Source organism: Centruroides sculpturatus, unplaced genomic scaffold, assembly GCF_000671375.1.
Source record: "Centruroides sculpturatus isolate CEXI.00-Female unplaced genomic scaffold, Cexi_2.0 scaffold1659, whole genome shotgun sequence".
Lineage (NCBI taxonomy): Eukaryota > Metazoa > Arthropoda > Arachnida > Scorpiones > Buthidae > Centruroides > Centruroides sculpturatus.
The window spans coordinates 40,471-54,562 of NW_019385835.1; the positions used below are offsets into that span (position 1 = coordinate 40,471).

The 14,092-nt window shown below is 32.8% G+C and overlaps 1 protein-coding gene across 2 annotated transcripts in view; it reads left to right on the forward strand.

Moving 5' to 3' along the window:
- Positions 1–13,262, forward strand: part of LOC111642413 (voltage-dependent calcium channel type A subunit alpha-1-like) — a 46,968-nt gene extending 33,706 nt beyond the window's left edge. Inside the window, exon 3 of one of the 2 annotated variants that reach the window (XM_023388760.1) lies at positions 10,107–13,262. In XM_023388760.1, the coding sequence (XP_023244528.1) occupies positions 10,107–10,879 (773 nt within the window). In that variant the 3' untranslated portion in view covers positions 10,880–13,262. The remainder of the gene's footprint in view (positions 1–10,106) is intronic. The other variant, XM_023388758.1, reaches the window with a different exon arrangement.
- Positions 13,263–14,092: the final 830 nt, after the last annotated feature.

The following is a 14,092-nucleotide window of genomic DNA, read 5'->3' on the forward strand; positions in this document are numbered from 1 at the left end:
AATAGCACTTCTGTATACATTGCTGTTTTTGAATGTATCAGGCATGTCATTTCTTCTTAAGTATCCTGTATCCATAGGAATATTAGACGGTTTCGAATTGGATAAGTTAAATTCCAGCAATTTATTTTTGATATATCTTTCTTGGTGGAGTGAAAATATTCCATTCTCGTCTCTTTCAAATTGTATTCCCAGATAATATTTTAAGTCAGCTAAATTCTTGATTTTAAACATTTCTTTCATTTCGGTCTCAAATTCAGTTAACGTATGCTCGTCTGTGGTCATTGCTATTACATCATCTACATGAATTGCTAAATACAAGCATCTTTTATGGCCTTTGGTATAAAGACAGGGATCGGCTACACTTCTTTTAAATCCTTTAGATAGCAATGTTTCATTGAATTTTTTATTCCATTCATTCGCTCCTTGTTTCAAGCCATATATATTTTTCAATAATTTGCAAACCATGTCTGGTGATCCTTCTTTGTATCCTTCAGGTTGTTTCATGTATACCTCGTGTGATAAGTCTCCATTTAAGTAAGTCGTTTCGATGTCATAATGCTTAACTTTCATGTTCTTAATTCCGGCTATAGTTAGGAGTGTTCGAAGGCTGGCAGTTTTGATCGCGGGGGCATATACATCATCGTAGTCAAAGCCATACTTTTGTGTATCTCTTTTGTGTGTACCCTTGAGCGACTAAACAAGCCTTAAAACGATTAACTTTATTGTTTTCGTCTCTCTTAATTTTGTATACCCATCTGCTTCCTACTGCAGTTTTACCTGGAGGTAATTTCGTAATTTTCCATGTGCCGTTATTTTTCATGGCTGCTATTTCCTTATCCATGGCTTTGCTCCATTCTTTGGAATGTTTTCATATGATTGCTTCACTATATTCTCTCGGTTCTACTCCATCATCAGTCACCGATAAATTTATTGTTTCAATTAACCTTAAAGGAGGTACTGTACTCCCTTAGTAGTTCTTTCCGATCTCCTTAAATGTACGCCAGTTTCTTCCATTTCTTGTTCCCTTGTTTTCGTTTCGTATTCTTCTTTTAAATTCATATTATTAACTATTGTAACTTGTTTTGAATTTTCATTATCATCGTGTATATCAATTTCAGAGTCTCTGTGCTTGACGTTTTCCAGAAAGTGAACATTTCTGCTTATTGTTATCTTATCAGTTTTTGTGTCAACTAATCGATAAGCTTTCGATGCTCTCTCATATCCTACAAAAATTAGTTTTGTGGCTTTAGGTTCTACTTTCTTTTGATCTTTAGGTTTAATAACATAGGCTGAGCATCCGAAAATCCTTACATGCGAGAGGCTTGGCTTCTTTCCATGCGATTTTTCGTATGGAGTTGTTTCACTCACTTTAGTAATTAATCTATTCTGTAGGTAATTTGCATTATTCACCGCTTCTCCCCAGTATTTGTTTGGTAATCCGGCATCAATTAACATGCATCTTGTCATTTCTGTCAGATATCTATTTTTCCTTTCTGCTACTCCATTTTGTTGCGGGGAATAAAGTGCCGTAGTTTCCCATAGAATACCTTCATTTTTAAAGAATGTCTCTAAGTTGGTACTTGAAAATTCACCTCCTCTGCCCGATCTGATTCATTGAGGAGTTCTTCCAAATTTTGTTTGTACATATTTTACATATTCCTTTATTTTATCAGGTACTTCACTTTTATGTTTAAGAAGATATATTTCGGTGTACCTACTGTAATCATCTATCATGGTTAGAATGTATTTGTTGCCTCTCGACGTTGCTGTTTGCATTGGTCTGCATACGTCAGTGTGTATTAATTCAAGTAATTAATAGGTTTTGGTTTCTGATTTCTTTGGAAAACTCTTAGTAGTCATCTTTGCCTCGATGCAATGTTCACAAGGTTTGAATACGCGACATTTCTGAATATTTATTCCAGTAGCCAATTGTTTATTTTGCATTGAAATTATGGAGTTCATGTCACGGTGCACTGATCTTCTATGCCATAAATGGATGCATTCCTTCATATCATTAACTACTGTAAGTGCTTTATGAGATTTATCGAGTTTAAACAAACATGTGTTCACTGTTGCTGTTGCTGCTGGATAGAACAAATGTTCCCTTCAAATTTTATGGTAAACCCTAATCTCGTTAGTCTTCCGACTGAGATTAAATTTCCTTTAAGGTGTGGTACATATAACACGTCTTTCATATATATTCGATGTCATTCGTTATTTTCATCCATGCAGGTTATCATTACACTACCTTTACCTTCAGTGTATAGAGCTTGACCATTGGCTAGTATCACTCTTTCTCTATGTTTACTATTAATGGTTGTGAATAAATGCTTCTCGCAACACATATGTGACAAAGCTCCCGAGTCTACGTACCATTAATAAATCTCGTTTTGTGTTCCTGTCTTAAAACATACATAGGATTCCTTTTCCGGATGTTGTTCATCACTTTCCGCATAAATTTTGTTGATCTGATTTGGATGTTTTTCTTTCCATGTTGCATATTTCCTACATTCTTTCTTTACATGTCCCTGTTTTTTGCAAAAATAACAACTTTTGAGCAAACTCCTCTTCTGAGTTACTGGGTGTGCTCCCACTTTAAATACTTTATCTGCTTCATATTCTTCATTTGATGAGGTCTTTCTTCTTGAGTGTTCCTCATGTAATTTATTACGTACTAACTCCTGGGTTAATTCTTCTTATGGACGAGTCTCTAGTGCTGTTATTAAAGTGTTATAGCTGTCTGGCAAGTTACTAAGTAATAATGCTATCTTTAATTTCTCAGCTAGAGTTTCTCCCAATGCTGTAAGACGATCAATCAATTCCTCCATGTTGGCCAAGTGTATCTCCATGTTGCCGTTTTCTTCTAGTTTTAAATTGCAAATTTTCTTCAATAGATAAACTTTATTTGATAGTGTAGACTTAACATGGTGTTTCCTTATGGCTTCCCAAGTTCCTTTAGCTGTAGTTTCCTTTCTTACTAATGGCAGTTGATTGTCTTCCATCAGGAGGCCTATCATGGCGCGCGCCTTTCCGTTCTTTGTTAACCAAGATGAGTTGAGATCGAGGGTATTTTCTTTTGTATTACGTCCCATAATTTGTCTTTTATCAACAGCAATTCCATCTTATATTTCCAAATGTGATAGTTGTTGTTGTTCAATTTAGTGATGGCAATGTAACTTATCCGCCATTGTGAAATCTTTTGTGTTCTCCTTACGCTTAATTAGTTGTTGCCGTAACTGGGCCCATAACCTGTTAGACTAGATGTTGCTTTTCGGAGAGTTTAGTAAAGAGGCAGTTGGACTAACGTAACCAGTTGTGTAACAAAAGAACAAAGAGTGCACAAAGATTACACACAGTCTTTACTCCCGGAAGGTCAGCACTAGAAAGGGGAGAGTGAAACGAGGTCACCTTGCCCAAGGGGTCAAGAGCGCCACTAACCTTTTATTACGTCAGAACATTACAAAACATCGTGATCATTGATTCCAACAAAATTATTGCTAGATAAATATAAAAATGAAATAAGTGATGAAATTGTAGAACTAATACTGCTTAATTAAGCGTGTTTACAAATCCAATTTTAAACTAAGCACGAAACTGGTAGAATTAAAGAAATTATCAACATGGGATTCATAAACGTATTTTCCAATATAAAAATTGTGCTTTGAATTTTTTTAATCTTGCCTATATGTAGCAGAAGGTGAGAGATCATTTAGTGTTCTGAAAAGAGTTAAAAACTATCTACGATAGACAAGCAACACTCAACATTAACCAAATAGCACATATTTTAGACTAATCAGTGAATTTGCTAATGTTAAAGCACGCAAAGCTTCTGTAAAATAATTAAATGTAATAATCCAAAAATTTTTAAATACCACTGACTTTATTTTCTTGTCCACAGTTTCCACAGTTTTATTTTAAATTTTGAAGTCCCTCTAAAATATTAGTTGCCCTGGGCCTCGCATTTTCTCTGAAAGGCCCTGTGTGTATGTACACACACACACACGCACACACACACACACACACACAAGATAAAAACTTTGCACTTTGCTATATTTTGCTTCTGCTACATACTAGCTAAATCTAAATATATAAAATTACTTGTTCTGACTGATTCATCATCGCCCTGAGCAAACCACTGAACCTAAAGTGGTGAAATTTTGTACACAGTTAGGGTACGCCATGAGAATGCACACTAAGAAGGGATTTTTGGAAATTCCCTCCGTGGGGGAGAGGGAGAGGATTAAGGCTTAGCCTGAAGAATGGCTTCTACTGTACTATTTTAGATAAGATTTTTTGTTTTCAACTATGTTTAGTCTTCATTGAGTACTTAGGTGTATTAAATTGATAACATTTCAGACATTGTTATAAATATTTTTATATATTTCGATTTTTTAACCAAATATTCAAACTGTTTTAAATTCGAATTTGTTATTGCATATTGATTTAATTATAGAACGATTGTAAATGTTTCAGAAAATTTATCAAATTGAAAATAGTTTGTTTGATTCTCAGCAATTCTCATCATTCTCAGCAGTAGGTGTTATATAACAATTACTATGGTTGTTGAAATACTGAATATAAATGGGGTTTGCTTGCAAAATCCCCCCAGGCAAAGATGCGGGCAACAGCTAGTATGAATATACAAGAGTAATTAGCAGTAGCAAATTAATTAGTAATTAGCAGTGGTATTCAATGGCAGTCACCATGTATCTGCAAACTTCCTTTTCATGAGACCAAATTCTATTTTATTTCTTATGAAAGATAGCAGTATAGTTTGAAGTGCATTCAATAGAGCATTCTAAAATTATTATTACAAAATCTTTTTTGTCCAGTTAAAATACTCAAAGAGGAAGTGACTGGACATTGTCAAAAAATGGGTGAAGGAAACTATCTAAGGTTTCTCTGCATGGTCTCTCACACTCAAGGCAAGCATGATTTAGACTATTCTAAAAGTCTAAGGTGTTTTAAATAGAAAATTCTTTAGTTTTTGAAGCACACAATCCTTCAGAAGACTGCTAACAGTTTGCTATCTTAAATGCACAATGCCATGCAGAAAAGCCTCATAGTTTCCTCCATCTATTTTATTTATTGAGTTTCTATTTCTTTTTGTTTTGTTTGACTTTAGGATTGTGATTTGGATGAAATTTTGTGATTTGAGAATGACAATTTATTTAGGGTTTCCTCACTGAGAAAACCAGGAAATGTCAGGCAGTGTTACCAAATTGGGTAAAAATCTTCCAGATTTAGGGGGAGATGTATTTTTAGAAGAAGTTTCTTTGGGGACTTAAAGGTGTAAAGTTGATTCTAAACTAATTAGCTTCAACAAGAAAAAATTGTTAATGAAGTAAAAAAAACCATACTCTATACCAGGGATGTCCAACTCACAGCCCACGGCACCCTAAATTTTTTAGTTACTTTACCAAAATAAATGAAAATATATGTCATAAAAATTACTCTTGTTTTACTGGATACACTTTGATGTCATAATGACGTAATTGGTGTTAGAAAACTGTTTCATCTAGATAACTGTTATGCATGTTGGACAAACAGGACAAACTGTTGTGAACAATTCTTTTTGTGCATGAAAAACACCAGAATTGCTAAAAGAGATAATTAAATGGGAATCACTCAACCTAACATTCTTAGAATTAAGATTAGTATCATAAAAGCAGATATTGATAATATTATAAAAGGAAGGCAATGTCAAAAATTGCATTGAATTTATTTTTATTTTGTGAGAGTATAATTTCTCTTTTTACTGTCAATAATACAATATTTTTTGTAATTATATACAAAATAATTGTTATTCACATTTTGAACTTTTTAAAAGTATTATATATATATTAAAGTATCTTTGTGGCCTGCTGAATATACCTAAATTTCTAATTTGGCTCTTTAGGAAAAAAGGTTGAACCACCCTGCTCTATACTATATCCTGTTTTGATGATGATTGATTTCTGCCAAATTTTAAAAGGCTGTTTTAATTTTTGCTATTTATGAAGTCATATATATATATCACTACAGGATATCCTCATTAGTTCAAAATCAAGGGATGAAGTAATTGCAACTTCGAATTATCGGAGATTTACATTTACATATATCTGTACAATAGCCCAATCTTGCAATCCCAAAACCAGTGGTATTTCATGAAATAAGAGAAAAAGGGGTAAGATAGGTTGTTATAAAAGTAAAACCATATTGACCAGATTAGAGTTGTTCTTGGTCTATTGTTCTTGTATAGCATGGAGGCATTTCAATCTAAACAAAAGAGTTAACATATACATATCACAGTTTGGACAGAATTTTGAAGTAGGCATATTTCCAACTAACTGAATTCCTTAACATGTAAGTCTATATCCTTGGCTGGGACAAAAGTACAGTTACAAATTAACGGGATTTTGAACTATCTGAGTTTGAATTAACGAGGATTTCCTGTATTATTTGGTAAAACTTCCCAATTATGACCACTCATGAAAAATCAAAAGTGGTCCAAAACAGTTCAATTAAATTTTAATTTCAACATTCGAGAATTTGCAACAACTTACAAAAACAAGAAAAATGTCTATTCAACATTTAAGATATTTTAAGCAAATAAAGACTATCATTAATAAACTACTATTGAAATTCAAAAAATTTTTGACAAAACAGTAACTTTGAGTTTTATTAATTAATTGATTGATTTGATTTACCAAAACAAATTTCAAATATCAAAGCCACTCACAGAGATGTTCTGTGATCCTCTTTGATATTCAAAGTAATGTACAGGTATACCTCGCCTTATGTCGGTAATTGGTTCCAGGAGAGGCAACATAAGTCAAATTTACTTGTCTCCAAATCTGCTTGTCACTAGGCTAAACCATAAATTACCATACCCGGTTCTGTATTTTATTTATTAATGCATTTTTAATAATATATGGTTAATAAGGATCTATTTTAAGCTTACAAACAAATAAATTTTAGTTTTTAATATAGTACAGAAAAAAGTAATCTAAATTTACGAATGCATGTACTGTACTGTAAATACAGTACATACTTGTAAATGTATATATTTTAATATGATTTTATGTGCTTTAAACGCTTTTCTAGTGATATTACGACTTCAATATTTGTGGCAGACAGACATAAAGTCGAATAAAATGACTTAAACTTGATTTTTATTTTTCCATATACTTTTTTGACAAACAATGTATAATTGGAAACAGCGTAAGTCGAGGTATACCTGTAGTCTGATGAAGGCTTCTGAATAAAGTTAAATATAGTTGAGGCAATTGGCAACATGGCACTTCACTGCTTTCCCCAACTTTTGTGACATCAGACTGAGGCTAACTCACTTTTTAGATCAACATGCTTCTGCCTGGTCACTCACCTCATCGCATGCTCCAACCACTGTTTCCAGGGCCGGATTAACCCACTTTGGGGCCCTAGACATTTTCTTCTTCAGAGTCCCCTGCCGGCTCTTTCAATTAATAAATTTTGTTACTATTATTTCTATTAAATCGCAACGGACACTGCAGCTGCTTAATAAAAAATAAAAGCAAAATTATTTAATTTTTCACAGGATTCAAGAATACATATAGTTAATAATATTCTTATTGCTATAAAAAAAAATTCTAAATTATTGGGAGTTCCCTTTTACTTTCAATTAGAAGAAACATAAGAATACGAGGGTTTGTTAAAAAAGTTCCCAAACTTTATTTATTACAAAAAAATACTTCACATACTTGTCAGGGTCCCCTTCAAAGTAGTCTCCTCCACAACGTATACACTTATTTCAACAGTGTTTCCACTTTTTGAAACAGTCCTGGAACGCTTTTTCTGGAATGCTCATAAGCTCCTCCGTCGTTTTTTTCTATCTTTGGAATGGTGGCAAATCTTTTTCCTTTGAGCATGTTTTTTAGTTTGTTGGAGAACAGGAAAAAGTCTCTTTGTGTCAGGTCAGGTGAGTAGGGGGGACACAGTGGTCTTGTTTTTGGCCAAAAACTCACGAGTTCTGAGGGACAAATGAGCCGGCGCGTTGTTGTGATGAAAAAACCACTCGCCGCTTCTCCAAAGTTCGGGCTGTTTTCGCCTGATTCTGTTTCTTAGGCATTTCATAACACCAAGTAGTACGCCGTGTTGACTGTCTGACCTGTAGATAGGTATTTGTGATGCACTTTGCATCAAAAAAAACAGTCAACATCAGCTTAATATTCAAGCAAACTTGTTGAGCTTTTTTGGAGCACTGTTTCACCCACCCGTGGGAAGTTTCCGTGAATGATTTTCGGGAGGTTTCCATGGACACAATGCCCCCAAGCGAATTAAAAAATAACCAACTGGAGGCGCGCTATTCAAAAAGTTTGGGAACTTTTTGAACCCACGTTCATTTTCTTTAGATTTTAGAATTCACTATAACCATATAAAAAGCAATACTGTATATTTTTGTTTATTATATACAGTTGTCCAACAGAAAAGTAAACTATCTTATTTACAAATCTTTTCAAAATAGTTTGACCGGGCCCTAGACATTTGTCTCATTTGTCTATGCAATGATCTGGCCCTGACTGTTTCCACTGTCGATGTGATTGTAACTTTTGTATATATTCTAGAAAATGAACTTGTGATAACTATTGGTGGAGTCCCTCATCTGTCCTGGAATCATTTATTCAACACGACGACGACACTACTTGTGGAGGTAATCAGATGATCAACACAATCAATTTCCTTCTCAAGAGGTACACCATAATGGCCTCCTCATTGTTAAAGAATTCATGCTGGAATTTTTTGTTCGTTAATGGAAGTATATGTGAAGATCCAAACGGGGTCGATCAGGAGGTCTGAATGTGGGATAACAATCAAGAAATTAACAATCGCCTTTTCAGACACTTGTAAGAAGAATCAAAAGTCTCGATTGAACAATGGAAGTTTTTGATGTTATTTGTTAAAACAATAGAAGGGACTAAAGTAGAGGAAAATGTGATGGGAGAGGAGTCATATTCTGTTGCGACGTTGATCCCTCTCATGCCCTCCATCGGGTTTTGAATTGTCACCTGGTGACAATGAGAGACCAATGGAGAGGCGCCTTTGGATGAATGTTCTATAAAGTGAAAACTTTATAGTGCATTTCAAGGACATTCGGAATTCTTGGTTCATAGTGCTCCTGTTCTTCAACAACGAAGGCTTGTTCGATACCCTGGGATCGTTTTCACAATCCCATCCCATCAAGATTTGCCCAGGTACAACTTGTCATTGGAGGTCATCTCTGTAAGTTGTGCTGTGTGCCCTGGGGCCATCGCTCTCCTCATTGCCTTTGCCAGAAGAAACAAAACGATCAGCAGAACATTTGGACTTTTTATGAACTGACTTGTTTTCTGCCATTGGATAGGCATTATGCCTCATTATATGAATAGTTGTAAGGAAATTTATATATCTATTAAAAGGTTTCAAATGGTAAACCTGTCTCGGTGAGTCTTTTCATGCCCACATGATTATTCTGACCGCTCGATTGTTGTAACACTTTCCACCCAACAGCAGATCTCACATATAGACAAGGTTAGTCACCAAAAATATTGATAGCATCCTAATTCGCTTATTACTATAGAGAAGTTAATTTTATTGGTTATTGATAATCATAACAACATTCCTGGAAACAGTACTAGACTGCCCACTGGACACTTGAAATTGAGAAATTTTACTGTTGCAATTGTGTATCATAGTTTATAAATGATTTTATGACATCTAATTGTAGCTGTAGAAATTATGTAGAGTGGCTCCCAATCTTCTGTGCCTAAGGACTCCAGAAAGTCTTAATCTGCTACTTCCTGAAATCAGAATAAAACAGCTCCAAATGGAAATAAATTGCATTTGAAGTAACTGGATATCTAGATTTGTGCAAATGGTCAAATATCAGAGCCTAATTTGTGTGAAATAGACCAAAAAAATGTGGTCACATATTGGAAGTGGGTACAAATTACAGTTTGTCAGAAAAATTTTGGGGAATTTTTTCTGCTGGTCACAAAGGGAAGTTTTACTGTATATTCATTAATAAATAAAATTTATTTGTTTTCTATAAATAACTGTTATATTCTTGTGAATAAATAAGAAAATTCACTTTACTTATCTTTTTCCAGCTTATATAAGAGAAGAATCTTATCTTTCCCATCCATATGATGCACCACCTCGAGGGAGATCTCCTGTTCGAGATAAATTTTGGACAGAAGAGACAATACCTCGGGATCGTGATTATCATAGCTCGTGTTTACATCGTCGTTCCCGAACACCCAGTCCAGATCCAAGTCCTAGCCAAAATGAATACTATGGCACAACACAACTGCAGCAGCGATCTAGAAGTCCAAGTCCATCTTCAGTCCACAGTCTGCCAATCCAACGGAGGCCAAGGGGAGGACGTAAATTGCCACCAACCCCGACCAAACCTTCTACGCTTCGGCTTGAAATTCATTCGGTAGAAGGTATCAACTTTCCTTTGGTTTCCCATTCTCCCACGGTGCCCCAGCCAACTAGGTCACCTGGCAAGATTAACTTTCCCAAAGTGAATGCCTCGCCAACCCATGCTGTGTTCCAGATGACAACCCAGTGGAGAGAAAGGACAGCTAAAGCTAGTGGTCCTCACATTATTAGAAGTGTCAGATCCAATCCTGCAAAAGAGACTCGCAGTATAGAGCGAGAGTTTTATCCTCAGCAGCCTTATACAGTGTTACGGAGAAATGAAGAACCACTAAGTTTTGAAGCAGCTGCAGCTATAGGACGAGGTTCTCGCTTGTTGCCTTCACCTCTTCCTAATGGCTACAAACCAATGCAGAGGAGGGATCCAACTCTTTTAAATGTTAGGACGAGAAGAGTTAGGGTCAGAACCAGCAATTCAGATGAAGATGACTGGTGCTAGCAAAGGATTTGCGGTTTAGGCCGCATATTTCCTATAAGAAACATTAAGATGAGAAAATCGGTTCTCAATTGTACATAAATATCATTGATTTTTATTTTAATTTTGAATGAGAATCAAATGATTCTCTAATGAAAACAAAACAGGAACTATTTTCTACCACATCTGTGTTCATATAGAGTCTGGGGTTTCCAAATATTATTTCTGTTACCATTGATATCAATCATTTGAAATTTTAACATATCAAGCTTAATGAGATTATTACTAATGTATCTGAAGTCAAAAGAATTTCAATGAGCAAGTTTTTCATTTGTAATTATTTTTGTTTGTAATAAGAAATCTTATACATAATATTGAATATATATATAAATTTATTTCAATTCTTTTGTAATAAAAATTATCATCTAACTTATATGAAATGTTTTCTTATTCATATTAAGAATGTTATAAAATAATTTATGATACTAGCTTATCAAATATGAAAACAACAGTATTTTCTTTGCATGCAATATATAATAGATATGTTTTAATAAATTTACAATGGCCAATGGAAACAATTTGGATGCCCCTGACATTGATGTCACAGTATATACTTACTTTAAAAAGGACCTGTAAAGAAACTTTTTATTTTGTCTTTTAGATTCTAATTCCCATTCTAGAGACCAATTCTGTCTTTCACGGCTACTCTGTGATAGAATCTGGATGCTCACATCTATTACTTGGATTCTTCAGGACATCAACATATCACAATTTTCAAAATTTTCACCATTTAGATTGGTGGAACGAATTGTATCTCTTCATTATAATGTAAATGCATGTGATTCTTATGATCAATGTCAATCTTTTACTTAATACTCAGTTGTTAATCCCTTGTTGGATTTAACAGCAACTTTTGATTAAATTAATCAACATTTGAAAAGCTGAAATTATAATTTCTTGGAAAATTTCTTATGAGATCTAGAAGTAGTGTCAATGTGTTATTTAATTTATAAATCTATGAAAATATTTCTTCCCTTTTTGAAATTTCTCCAATACTATGTGGGTGAAATAAAGATTTATTTTAATAGCTTTTTCAGAACTGGCCAATTTACCAAATTCTCATTACTGTTATTATTTAACATCTTATTGTCTCTGAAAAAAGTGCCACCAGCGAGTGGAAAAGAAAAGCTCTAATTCCTGTCCATTGTGCCAACCATGTTGTTGGAATGGCAAAAAGAAAATTGCCAACTCAATATTCTACTCACTAAATAAAGCATTAGAATGTTAATTTGTAAATAAAATTGAGAGATTTGAAATTTATTTAATTTTTCTAAATTGGATGTGGAGCAATTCAGAAAAAAAAATACTTTATTACAATGAAGATATTGTTCCTTATAACTGTTATCTATTGCACTTTAGAAATTTTGGGAGGAGATTGTTTAGAAGCTTCAGTAATATTCCAGACAGTAAGCAAAACTGTTAAAAGTTTATTTCTATATTATCCATGATTTGCAGCTGATATTTATATTTCTGTTTTTAAAGAAAATTCATTCCAGATTAAAAAAATTAAAGTATTCCTGATGCTAGATGAATTATATCAATTTTTTCTCTATATATACATTTTTCTACTAAATACAGCTAATTGCTGTATCTGATACTTTCTATGCAACTGTAAAGGCAGAATTTATAATAATTTAATTATTTAATTGCATGTTTGGCAGTATGGTATCTGAGCTTCAATCTTCATCAAATCATTGAATGGTGAAATGAATAAAAAAATATATATATATAATGTATTGTATAATGTGTAAGGATTTAAGAGTATTTATATTGAATTTTTGATTGACACAATAAGTGTTTATTGGTGAAAGACATGTAAAAAATATATTAATGGTAAGCAACTGTATTGACATCTGCTTAATATTTCAAGTTTCTTTCCCTCAAGAAAAAGCTGCAACAAGTGCCAAGCAGAGTTGACTGTTCACAACAAGATATTTGAGGGAAAACTGGAGCTTTGTGCCTTACTTGTATTTCTGTGGCAGATTCTACTTGTCTCTAGTCTGTCTATTTTTTTTTTTTTTTTCTTCTTTGTGTCTATTTGTACTTTAAACTCCAGGTTACCTGTTACCATCTCGTTACGAAAGGAATAAAATTTCTTCATTTAAATATTTGTCATTTTTTATTTTTGTTCATATCAAATAAAAATAGATTTCAATGTTTATTTCAATATATTTTTTTAAAATACAGGAATTTCATTTGAATATTAGATGTTACAATTTTATAATTGTATAAATGCCCAGATCAGTTTAGAATAACTTTGTAAACATTTAAATTAAAAAATTGGATAATAACTGTGATTATTGTCTCCATTTATATTTCATTCATTATGAAAATTAATCAAATTATGTCACTGGATTATAAATTCATATTATTTATTTTATACTTAATGTCATATTTAAGTACTTATTTGGAATATAAAAATTTTGGAAATAATAAATTAGCATTGCTGGTAAAATTGGGTAATTATTAAATTACATGTTAAATTTGTAGTTATGCTAAATTTAAAAAGTAAGATAATACTAATTGCAAATTAACAATGTAAAAATTGTTGGTTATTATTTTTTAATTTTCTTTCATATTGCATACTGAACATAAACTGTTGTTGCATATCAGGCAATTTGACTGCTGATTAAATAAGAAACAGATTTAATCTCAAGCATTATTTTTACTAAAAAAAAAATGTATATTAATTATACAATAAAGAAGGATTTGAAATTTTATGGATATCATATTAAAGAAAATCATTACTTAAAATTTTCAGATTAAACATAAACCATTACAAAAAAAATAAAAGAGTAATTTAATAGCTTAACATCACAATATTTCTAATTTGAATTATTCAAAAGTAAATTAAATTTCACTTCTTTTTTACTTTTTATAGGCTTAAATTATTTTTTAGAGAAAAAGAATCCTAGAATTTTGTCTTTTTCATGATAGTAACTTAAAATTTTACTATATATTTTCTTTTTCTTCCTTATTTGTAACACTTTTTAGTGTCATTTTTAATAAAAAATTAATTTTTATTACATATTAATTACAACAAAGCAATTATTCTAAATAGACTCTCCTACATCCAGACACTTCCTTGTCCAGGCTGATCAAAGGCAACGAAGAATTTTTGAAAATACTGTATTGTACTTCAACAAATCTTACCTTTCCATACTGCAGTGTGTGCAT